Source organism: Lolium rigidum, chromosome 3 (assembly GCF_022539505.1).
Source record: "Lolium rigidum isolate FL_2022 chromosome 3, APGP_CSIRO_Lrig_0.1, whole genome shotgun sequence".
Lineage (NCBI taxonomy): Eukaryota > Viridiplantae > Streptophyta > Magnoliopsida > Poales > Poaceae > Lolium > Lolium rigidum.
In genome coordinates this window covers 407,226,897-407,238,487 of record NC_061510.1, presented here as the reverse complement: position 1 = coordinate 407,238,487, position 11,591 = coordinate 407,226,897, and the positions used below count along the sequence as shown (strand labels likewise).

General features: G+C 48.2%; 3 protein-coding genes across 4 annotated transcripts; 2 read left to right on the top strand and 1 right to left on the bottom strand.

Annotated features, from left to right (window-relative positions):
- The first annotated feature begins 226 nt into the window (after window positions 1-226).
- On the top strand, window positions 227-1,376 carry LOC124697830 (BTB/POZ and MATH domain-containing protein 1-like). The gene has a single exon (XM_047230366.1). The coding sequence runs from the start codon at window positions 227-229 to the stop codon at window positions 1,322-1,324; it is 1,098 nt and encodes a 365-aa protein (XP_047086322.1). The 3' UTR covers window positions 1,325-1,376.
- A 2,306-nt stretch (window positions 1,377-3,682) lies between these two features.
- On the top strand, window positions 3,683-4,777 carry LOC124697829 (BTB/POZ and MATH domain-containing protein 2-like). The gene has a single exon (XM_047230365.1). It carries the CDS (start codon window positions 3,683-3,685, stop codon window positions 4,775-4,777), a length of 1,095 nt encoding a protein of 364 aa, XP_047086321.1.
- Window positions 4,778-5,521: 744 nt separating this feature from the next.
- Window positions 5,522-11,249, bottom strand: LOC124704680 (translocase of chloroplast 101, chloroplastic-like). Of its 2 annotated transcripts, none has more exons than XM_047236952.1 (4): window positions 7,660-11,249; window positions 6,826-6,895; window positions 6,393-6,654; window positions 5,522-5,845 (listed from the first exon to the last, which is right to left on the bottom strand). In XM_047236952.1, the coding sequence occupies exons 1-2, from the start codon at window positions 11,247-11,249 to the stop codon at window positions 6,835-6,837; spliced, it is 3,651 nt and encodes a 1,216-aa protein (XP_047092908.1). In that variant the 3' UTR covers window positions 5,522-5,845; window positions 6,393-6,654; window positions 6,826-6,834. The 2 variants fall into 2 exon arrangements, with proteins under 2 accessions (XP_047092908.1, XP_047092907.1); XM_047236951.1 differs by having other exon boundaries at window positions 6,523-6,654.
- Between the last annotated feature and the right edge of the window lie 342 nt (window positions 11,250-11,591).

The following is an 11,591-nucleotide window of genomic DNA, read 5'->3' as shown; positions in this document are numbered from 1 at the left end:
GTACGAGGAGTAAATGAAAACGCTAGCGATTCGTACGCGTGCATGCACACGCGTGAGTGCGTTGTCACGAACCCGACCAATTGGAATGCGTCTCCTCGTCGCTCGCGGCAGTATGTACGCGGCCGGCTGCTCGGGCGTCGGGCGCCACCAATGCGCGGCGACCATCACCGTACATAAGGATCACCTCACGATCACTCCACACTTCGCTCTCCACTAACAGTTCACCATGTCCACCTCTTCTCCGTCGTCTCCGGCGGGCAACATCGGCGGCGAAGACGGGTCGCCTCTGACGACGTCGGCCATCGTCGCACAGGCCGTTTCAGGGTCGCATGTCGTCAATATAGACGGCTACTCCCGCACCAAGGGGCTTGGCAACGGCAAGTACATCGCCTCCGAGACTTTCGCCATCGGAGGCCATCGTTGGCGTATGCGCTATTACCCAGATGGCGAGGGCTCTGCTGACGCTGATTGGATATCCATCTATCTTCACTGCAATGATCGAACTGATGCTAATAAAGTCAAAGCAGAGCTCAAGATAAGTCTGCTTGACCAAGATAGGCAACCAGTGCCATCGTACAGCTTTCCCAGAAGCCAGATTATACGCACCTTCTCCAGCGAAGAACCAACATGGGGCTTCGATCAATTCATCAAAAGGAAGGACTTGGAAGAATCCATCTACCTCAGGGACGACGCATTCAGCATCAGGTGCGACGTCACCGTGTCAAAGGACATCTTCACCGAGCAGGTGCCGCCGTCTGTGGTGGTGCCACCGTCCGACATGCACCAACATCTTGGAAACATGCTCTTAGACGGCGACGCCGCCGACGTCACTTTCAATGTCGGCGCCGAGACATTCGCGGCACACAGGTGCGTGCTCGCAGCTCGGTCATCGGTCTTCAAGGTGGAGCTCCTCGGCGCCATGAAGGAGAAGACCGCGACTCTGGTGCGAATCGACGACATGGAACCCATGGTGTTCAGGGCATTGCTGCACTTCATCTACACCGACTCGCTGCCCGCGGCCGACGAGGGCAGCGGGGCGGCGGCCATGGCTCAGCACTTGCTTGTCGCGGCGGACAGGTACAACTTGGAGCGGCTGAAGCTGATCTGCGAGGGGAGGCTGTGCGACCACGTCTGCAGAGGCAGCGTGGCGACGACATTGGCGCTGGCCGAGCAGCATGGCTGCGTTGCTCTGAAGAAGGCTTGCTTCAGGTTCCTGACGTCTCCCGGTAACCTAAAGGCGGTCGTGGCGTCTGATGGGTTTGAGCACCTAAGGAGCAGTTGCCCCTCTATTCTGGAGGAGCTGGTCGCCAAGCTTGCTCCTTGATCTCTTTGAGTTTAAACTCGCAAAATCTGGATATCTATCTGAATCTATCCTGCTATTTCTGTGTAGAGATGTGCCGTTACCATACTAGTTCCTGTTAAAAACAAGGAGCTATCTGAATTTTTCCTGCCATTTCTGTGTAGAGATGCTATCTGAATTTAGCCTGCTATTTATGCTCCTTGATCTCTTTGAGTTTAAACTCGCAAAATCTGGATATCTATCTGAATTTATCCTGCTATTTCTGTGTAGAGATGTGCCGTTACCATACTAGTACCTGTTAAAAACAAGGATGCTATCTGAATTTATCCTGCTATTTCTGTGTAGAGATGCTATCTGGATTTATCCTGCTATTTCTGCTCCTTGATCTGTTTGAGCACCTGAGGAGCATTAGTACTGTCTAGCCTGTTAAAAATAAGGATGCTTGCATTGCTGCATATATTTGAGCTCAATCGTCTTTTTCTAGATAAATGAAGACACATCGTAAAACTTTTGAAGAATACAATTCAAACTGTGAGAAGCTTCTTGTTTAAACTGAAGAAAATGTTTCTGGATTATTAAACAAGTGTGATGCTACATTCCGTGGCGCAAATGCTTTTCGGTTTGACAGTTGGCTGAGTATGCCATGTCTATGTTAAGTAAATTAAACGACAATGAAGATATAATAATTGTGAGACTCAAATTCATCAAGTATGGAAAGAGTTAGTGTCAATCCCACCATCCAGTTTCCTGTGGTGGCAGTTGTTGGTAGATTATGATTTGGACGTTCAGGACGCATAGAACAAGTTGATTTGAATAAAGTATTTGCTGCTCTGCTTTTAAGAATTTCACATGAGCTTGAATACAAAAAGTATAAGTTTTGACTTCATTTCTGCACATCTTATTTCTCATGATCTCAGCAAACATATAACTGGACATAGGAAAAAATTACAGTGAAGGACGACATCGGAATTCTAATTGTGTGTTGATATTTGTTTCTTCAGTTTCACATCTCAGAACTCCACACAAAAATCTGAGACGATTAAATATTAGACTTGAACTAGAAGATTGTACCACTGCGCATTGCCTGAAGCAGAGTAGAAGACGTGCCCAGCTAAAAGAAATTCCTCTGACATGGTTACAAACGAACTATTATTTGAATCTTTCCAGCTAAACAGCACAAATACTTTGGTCTTTCGTGTTTCAAGGCTCCCAGCTTTCAACTATCTCTGAGTCTTGACCACCATGGGGGAACACTTGTGTTTTCCTTATCTGTAGATTGGACAATAGACCGACCAAAAAGGAACAGGATCCAACATCAGCGTTAGAACGACAGAAGAAAAAACTTGTCGACATAGCTACACATTGAACTTACTACTTTCTACCTATTCAAAAACTGTGACGGGTGCATTCGAAAAATTATGCACGAGACTCTGTCATTCATTGATTCAATGTTTTTCAGGGTAATACTAGCAGTACCAAACCAGGTCCTGTGCCTAAATTGGGTTTGGCAGGTCTGCTTAGCGATAAAGACTGAGAAACTATTAATAAAACTCGTTCAGAAGATTAATTACTGCAGTGTCATAACGTATAAAGTATCTAAACTGCTTATAAGTACAGAAGATTTTATTATTATTTTAGACTTTTGGAGTAACTCAGACAAAGGCTAATAAGTACAGAAACATACAGACCATGCAATTTAAACTGCTTATCTGACTGGCATGTTTACAATTTTAGGGGAAATAGGAAATAAAATTGGATGCCTAAACATTAGATAATGGGGCGGGGCTGGGCGGACGGGAGGGGCACGGGTTGGCGGGGGGCGGGGCGCCGCCGTTGCCGCGGGGCCATCAACTGCTCCGGGCTGCATCTGCATCGTGCCGGCGGCTCCTGGTCTAGGTCGAGGAACGGAGGAAGAAAAGGGGCAAATGACAGTCTACGCGTCTGCGTGCGATGCGAGCGACGGAGCGAATGAGCGAGCAGTGCAGCGAGATAGGCTTCTTTTGCGTTTCTGACGGAGCGAATATGTATACGTATTTTTTTCTCCTCCAAATCTTGGATATGCCTGGGAATACAGGGGAATACCCGGCGCCGCTCATGGAAGCACGTGGTGTTCACTGCCCGGTGTATAGCAGATGCTCGGGCGCGGCGGCTCGTTTCCATGCGTCGCCTCCTCGATACCCCGTACGAGGAGTAAATGAAAACGCTAGCGATTCGTACGCGTGCACACACACACGCGCGTGGGTGCGTCTCCTCGTCGCTCGCGGCAGTAAGTACGCGGCTGGCTGCTCGGGCGTCGGGCGCCACCAATGCACGGCGACCATCACCGTACATAAGGACCACCTCGCGAGCACTCCACGCTTCGCTGCTCACTAACCACTCACCATGTCCACCGCTTCTCCCTCGTCTCCGGCGGGCAACATCGGCGGCGACGACGGGTCGCCGCTGACGACGTCGGCCATCGTCGCGCAGGCCGTTTCAGGGTCGCATGTCGTCAATATAGATGGCTACTCCCGCACCAAGGGGCTTGGCAACGGCAAATCCGTCGACTCCGAAAAATTTGCTGCCGGAGGCCATAGCTGGTGTATCGAGTACTATCCAGACGGCTATGAATCGGACGACGACGATTGGATATCCATTTATCTGTGCTGCTCTGATCGAACTGATGCTAATGAAGTCAAAGCAGAATTCAAGATAAGTCTGCTTGACCAAGATAGGCAGCCAGTGCCATCGTACAGCAGACCCAGCAGCCAGATACACACCTTCTCCAGCAAAGATCCATCATGGGGCTTCGCTCACTTCATCAAAAGGACGGTCTTGGAAGAATCCCTCTACCTCAGGGACGACGCATTCAGCATCAGGTGCGACCTCACCGTGTCAAAGGAGATCTTCACCGAGCAGGTGCCGCCGTCTGTGGTGGTGCCACCGTCCGACATGCACCGACATCTTGGAAACATGCTCTTAGACGGCGACGCCGCCGACGTCACTTTCAATGTCGGCGCCGAGACATTCGCGGCACACAGGTGCGTGCTCGCAGCTCGGTCATCGGTCTTCAAGGTGGAGCTCCTCGGCGCCATGAAGGAGAAGACCGCGACTCTGGTGCGAATCGACGACATGGAACCCATGGTGTTCAGGGCATTGCTGCACTTCATCTACACCGACTCGCTGCCCGCGGCCGACGAGGGCAGCGGGGCGGCGGCCATGGCTCAGTACTTGCTTGTCGCGGCAGACAGGTATAACTTGGAGCGGCTGAAGCTGATCTGCGAGGGGAAGCTTTGCGACCACGTCTGCAGAGGCAACGTGGCGACGACAATGGCGCTGGCCGAGCAGCATGGCTGCGCTGCTCTGAAGAAGGCTTGCTTCAGGTTCCTGACGTCTCCGGGTAACCTAAAGGCGGTCGTGGCGTCTGATGGGTTTGAGCACCTAAGGAGCAGTTGCCCCTCTGTTCTGGAGGAGCTGGTCGCCAAGCTTGCTCCTTGATCCCTTCAAGTTTAAACTCACAGAATCTGGATATCTATCTGAATTTATCCTGCTATTTCTGTGTAGAGATGTGTCGTTACCATACTAGTTCCTGTTAAAAACAAGGATGCTATCTGAATTTATCCTGCTATTTCTGTGTAGAGATGCTATCTGGATTTATCCTGCTATTTCTGCTCCTTGATCTCTTTGAGCACCTGAGGAGCATTAGTACTGTCTAGCCTGTTAAAAATAAGGATGCTTGCATTGCTGCATATATTTGAGCTCAATCGTCTTTTTCTAGATAAATGAAGACACATCGTAAAACTTTTGAAAACAGAATACAATTCAAACTGTGAGAAGCTTCTTGTTTAAACTGAAGAAAATGTTTCTGGATTATTAAACAAGTGTGATGCTACATTCCGTGGTGCAAATGCTTTTCGGTTTGACAGTTGGCTGAGTATGCCATGTCTATGTTAAGTAAATTAAACGACAATGAAGATATAATTGTGAGACTCAAATTCATCAAGTATGGAAAGAGTTAGTGTCAATCCCCCAACATCCAGTTTCCTGTGGTGGCAGTTGTTGGTAGATTATGATTTGGACGTTCAGGACGCATAGAACAAGTTGATTTGAATAAAGTATTTGCTGCACTGCTTTTAAGAATTTCACATGAGCTTGAATACAAAAAGTATAAGTTTTGACTTCATTTCTGCACATCTTATTTCTCATGATCTCAGCAAACATATAACTGGACATAGGGAAAAATTACAGTGAAGGACGACATCGGAATTCTAATTGTGTGTTGATATTTGTTTCTTCAGTTTCACATCTCAGAACTCCACACAAAAATCTGAGACGATTAAATATTAGACTTGAACTAGAAGATTGTACCACTGCACATTGCCTGAAGCAGAGTAGAAGACGTGCCCAGCTAAAAGAAATTCCTCTGACATGGTTACAAACGAACTATTATTTGAATCATTCTAGCTAAACAGCACAAATACTTTGGTCTTTCGAGTTTCAAGGCTCCCAGCTTTCAACTATCTCTGAGTCTTGACCACCATGGGGGAACACTTGTGTTTTCCTTATCTGTAGATTGGACAATAGACCGACCAAAAAGGAACAGGATCCAACATCAGCATTAGAACGACAGAAGAAAAAACTTGTCAACATACCTACACATTGAACTTACTATACTTTCTACCTATTCAAAAACTGTGATGGGTGCATTCGAAAAATTATGCACGAGACTGTCATTCATTGATTCAATGTTATTCAGGGTAATACTAGCAGTACCAAACCAGGTCCTGTGCTTAGCGATAAAGACTGAGAAACTATTAATAAAACTCGTTCAGAAGATTAGTTACTGCAGTGTCATAACGTATAAAGTATCTAAACTGCTTATAAGTACAGAAGATTTTTTATTTTTTATTTTAGACTTTTGGAGTAACTCAGACAAAGGCTAATAAGTACAGAAACATACAGACCATGCAATTTAAACTGCTTATCTGACTGGCATGTTTACAATTTTAGGGGAAATAGGAAATAAAATTGGATGCCTAAACATTAAATAACAGTTGAAAAGCCATAGGATGACCAAATCTTGTACAGCTGTAGAAGGATATATGGACTCAACTGAACACATGGCCATCACTTATTTAAGTACCAGTTTACTGCTTCAATGAGGAAAAATGCATTATATCTGCCTGACCAGGTGCATAGGTCAGCGAAAAAAGTTGCAAGGGTGCAGCGAAGGAAGAAATTACGTTACTCAACAATCTGTCAAACTCGCAATCCTCTTTGTTTTGAGACAGTTGGCTTGCAGCCACACCTATGCCTCCTTCAAGTGAAGCATCAGAACAGTGTCAAGAATAGCAGCCTCCTCCAACTTAGTTGCACTACATGAAAAGAAAGCAGGTGACTAAAAATCCAGTAAAAATTTATTAAAATTTGTTAACTGGACACAAAATAGAAACAAAAAACTGCACATGCTCCTGGACCATTGCAGCTTATTTCCCACTACCATAATTAAGTAGTTTGATTTCTAATAGCATCTGCACTGTGTTTACCTTAACATTTCAGATAGCTTGATCCATCGTCACCTCCAGCAATACTCTGCAAGCGTTGCCTCCTCTCTGAGTATGACTGCTCAGCTGTGCAGTCTTCTGGTTGAGGTCCATGTGTCGCCACTGCTTGTCAGAGGGAGAGGGTCGGAAGAGGGAGGGTAAGGAACTGCATCAGGTCAATGCACCAACTTCATTCATCCACCAACCATACCGCCACGTCCATGAAAAGTCAGCGAGAGAAATCCTCACACAACCGCAGTCAATTTCAGGCAAATGCGGCAACACGCCATTGACCTGAAATTGACTCCAGGACGAGTCATGGACACGGCTAGGTTGCCCTTGTATTTTGGAAGGGATTCTAGCCCACTGCATAGATAAGACTGGACTACATACTTCCACACATAAATTCTTCATATATGTGGTATAATCTGTGTGGTCTTGGTAAGCATATACTAGTATGTGGCATAATCTGGTAGACAATGAATGAAAGGATAGAGAACCAAAGCATAACCAGAATTGGTATCTTAACAGGAAGATAGTTACACGACCACGACGACATGGCCAACTTTTCATGAATACATAACAGGACTATTTATCGCCAGCATGAGCAACAAAAACGTAGGCATCTACTCAGTGTTATTTAGCACATACATGTGCATAAATTTTACAGCTAGGTGAAAACAAATAGACATACAAGGAACAGAAGAAGCTGTAGTTTAATAGAACTACAAACTGGAACAAGAGGGACAAGTAACAGAATAAAAATGTTAGGAAATCAAAACTACAGTGCTAACTACTAACTAGTGCTGCTACTCATAATCAGGATCTGCACAAGGATGCATCCTGTTCCACAGATACATTGCCACCGAAAAGATACCTAGTAGAGCAATCTTCGGATGTTCTGAACTGTTGGCCTTGATGCTCACTCGTCCAGTTAGTTTGTTGTTCATATCAACATGAACTGCCATGTTTGAAGTCCTTCCAACAGAGAACTGGGAATCCATGTTTGCTGCCATAGTCCATTCTTTATGCCACCTTACCAGGGATGCACCCAGAGTTGCAATACCTTGACCCATGGGATAGTCTTTTTCAAGCAGGTTCGCTTCCATATTCAGTCCGTATGCAGTATCACCTTTCATGGACACAGCACCAGCGTTTGCTATCAGTGTTAACCAATTACCAACTGAAAACTTGTCTTCAAACTTCGCTCCTGTCACCATGGTGTTACCCACTGAAGTCATGGACAAACCTCCAGTAGTGGCATTTTTCTTGGCATTCTTGAATTTGGTTTCCCCTCTGAGAGTGTAAGCATGCTGGTCCATCATGGCTTGTATGTCAAAGCCTGCAAGGGTTGAAGCATACTCGCTATGCTTAGCTGATATTGAGGACTCCAAATTAATGCTAAATTCTCTCTTGTCCTTGTTGACTTGGACCCACAGCAAACCTGGAAATGAATTGGCAATATCATGGCTGTACTGGAGGCTGACACCGTCAAACCCACAATCATGATCCCATCCTTCAGGGTTGGTAACAGCACGTACGAGAAGGTTCGCTGTAGGCTCAAGACACCGATAACGGTATACTGGATCATCGGAATCAAATGAGGATGGCAAGGCCCAGTCTGGCATAGGAGATCTATCGTTGTCATACTCATCATCAGGATGATCATTGTTCTCAGGTACAACATGATTATTGCCCTCGCTCTTCTTCATTTCTTTTAATCTTCTGCGTTGTTCCTTCAACTGTTTCTTCTGAAGAAGCTTGGTTCGGTAGTCATACTCATCAAAATACAATTTCTGTTGCTCTTTGGAGAGTTTTGCAACCTGTGATTTACTTAATGGCTTAAAGGGAGGAAGTTGATCATAGTCATATTCTTCATCCTCTTGATCCTCATCAACCATTTCATCAATATCAGCATTTGAGTCCACGCTTTCAAGCTTCTGTTCGCTTGCATGCCTGGGGTGCTCTCTAGATTGCAACAAAGATGATAAGAAGTAAGGAAGTGGAGGAGTCTGAAGACGGACACCAAAGAGGCTTGCAGAAGCAGCACGGCGGGTTGAAAGACTATCAATCTCAGCAACCGTCTTCAGTGAGTAACATAGGAGCAGGAGCAGACGCCTCCAAATAAGGCCATCAGGAAGCACCTTTTCACCCTCCGTGTTCCTCTCACAAAGGTGGTGGTTCTCCACAAGAGCCACTGGATTCTCCATCCGTGCGTCATTAGTAGTCTGCCGGATGCTTTGCTGCAGCGCACGAGTCCGATGGTTCACGGCCATCTCATAGTTCATTGGGGAGCCACTGGGTCCTTCAGGAGGATCTGCTGCTGAGTGAGTAAGAGTGATAATGACTTTCTGCCATATTGATAGGCCTAGCACACTGGTAATACATCGCATTAGGGATAGGTCGTTTGCACCCTGCCGTTCCGTATCGATCCGATCGACATACAGAACGATGTCAGGAGGGCATTTCTTCATGTACCTCTTAATAGACTTGAGCACTTTCCTATTTGATTTTTGATCCATAACTGTAGTCCCAAGTCCCGGAGTGTCAATAACACGAAATTTAACACCACCAACGACTCCAGCTATCTCCTTCACAGTACATGTTGCTGGCACAAAAGCATTCGTAACTGACCTATCCTCGCCAAAGATGGAGTTTATGGTTGCACTCTTCCCCACCCCTGTCTTCCCAAGGACCAACACATTGCAGGAGAATTCCAAGTTATCTGTTCCCTCCGCCTCAAGCTGCAAAGCCCTGTTCCATGCATTCTCAAGCTCCGAGGAATGGTCTGCCATCCTTATGCGCCTGAAGCCTTCAACAAGACTAAGCCGATACAACACTTGTACAGGCACCCGATGTTCGGTGTCATACCCTACTCTATGAACAAGACGTAAATACTTGATGCGTGCCATGTCCACCTTTGCGTACAACTTCCTCTCCTCATCAGTCATCGCACTCTCCGGGTCAGCAACCACATCCAGCGCAGGAGCAGAAGCCACACTTGTCCTGGGAAGGCTGACCACGGTAGGAGAAGGTTGCACGGACTCGGAATTTTCAAATGGGAAGACCTTGGCCTTGCCTTGTGCAGGTGATGCGTTGGCCGCCCTCAGAAGCTCAGCTAAAGCTGCATAATCGAAAAGCTCAACATCCTTTCTGCTCAACTCTTCCTCTTCGTAATCATCACTCAACTGGTCCTCGTCTGAATCATCCAAACCAAAGCGTGTGCCCTTGGAAGCAGGCTCATTGTCCTCTGTTTCTTTTCCAAGAAATTCCAGAGCATTGGCAGTCCCAAGGGTTGGTGTGGACGCAGGATCATCAGAAGCTTCATAATGACCATGAGTTTCCCCGCCTATCTTACTCTGACCGTCAGCATACGGATGTGGGCTATCAACATTGGTATGAACCTCCGCAAGCTCAACTGTGGCAACATGTTGAGGACTGGCGTCTTCAGCAGGTGTGGCAACTTCATGCTCAGGCATGTTATCTATTGCATCAGAGTCAGAATTGCCAAGTTCAGGACGAGTACCTTCTGCTTGTGCACCATTGGGTTCGAGAAATTCAAGACCAGCATATCCTTCTTCTTCTGTAGAATTCACTCCGGGGGGCAATTCAGCAACCTCCTGCTCAGGCTGCTCTGCAGCATTCCCCTCGGTAGCATCTGCAATGCGCACACCGCCATCGTCAATGCTCCCACCGTCACCAACGGAAGGCTCAGGCGGCACATCGTCCACAGCCTCAGCACCAGCATCCCTAGCACCAGCGTTACCCTTCATGGCAGGACCATCCGAGAGATTTACCGAATCACCAAACGCGGAGGAGGCCTCGGCGTCGTCGAGCGCGCTCATGGAGCTCAGGAAGCTCCCGTCAAGCGAGCCCTCGGCGCCCTTGCCGCCCACGGCGACAACGGCGCCGCCACCATCCTCCTCCAATCCGCTCCCCGCGTCGGCATCGAACACATCGCTCGTGGCGGCCGAGAAGCCCTCGTCCGAGGAGCCCTCCGTGGCGCCGAAGTACTCGCTCTCCCCGGACGCCGACGCCGACGCCGACGCGGGGGGGTCGTCGTCGGCGGAGGAGATCGGGCCGTCGTCGTCGGAGGGGGAGGGCGGCGGCGGGGGCACCCTGGCGATGCGGAAGAAGCCGTTGGAGACCTCCTCGAGGACCTCGTCCCCGAGGCCGTCGGCGGCGTCGTCGTACAGGTCGCTGCCGTCGCTGCCGCCGTCGTCCGAGGCCGAGGACGAGAGCTGCGCGGCCACGCGCGGCGCGCCGAGGAGCGCGGCGGCCCGCGGGCGCGGGGCCGCCGGGGTGGGGGGCGAGGGGGAGAGGGACGGGGAGGAGGCGCCCGAGGAGAGCGAGGAGCCGTACTCGTCGCTGCCGTCGTCGTCGTCGTCGTCGAAGGAGGTGAGCGGCGCGCGGATGAGGAGCGCCATGGCGCCGGCGGGCGGGCGGTGGCGGCGACTCCTAGCTAGTAGTACTAGGTGCTGGCCAAAGTAGAATAATAAAATTTGCTGGGTGCGTGTGGCTTTGATGAATTTTGTACGAGTTGTTTCGTTTTCTGTCGAAGGATTCGGTTGGGTTGGTGTGGTGTGGTGGTGAGACCTCAGCCGCAAGGGGACAATGGTTGATGGATTAGGGTTTGAATCCTTCTCCTCCGCTCTATCAGGGTTTGGAGTTGGACTCTTTCTAAATTGTTTTGGGCTTTATCCTTCCTTTTCTTGTATATTTGGTGGATTGTTTATTGTGATTGTGGTCACAGGATTTGTGGTATCCTC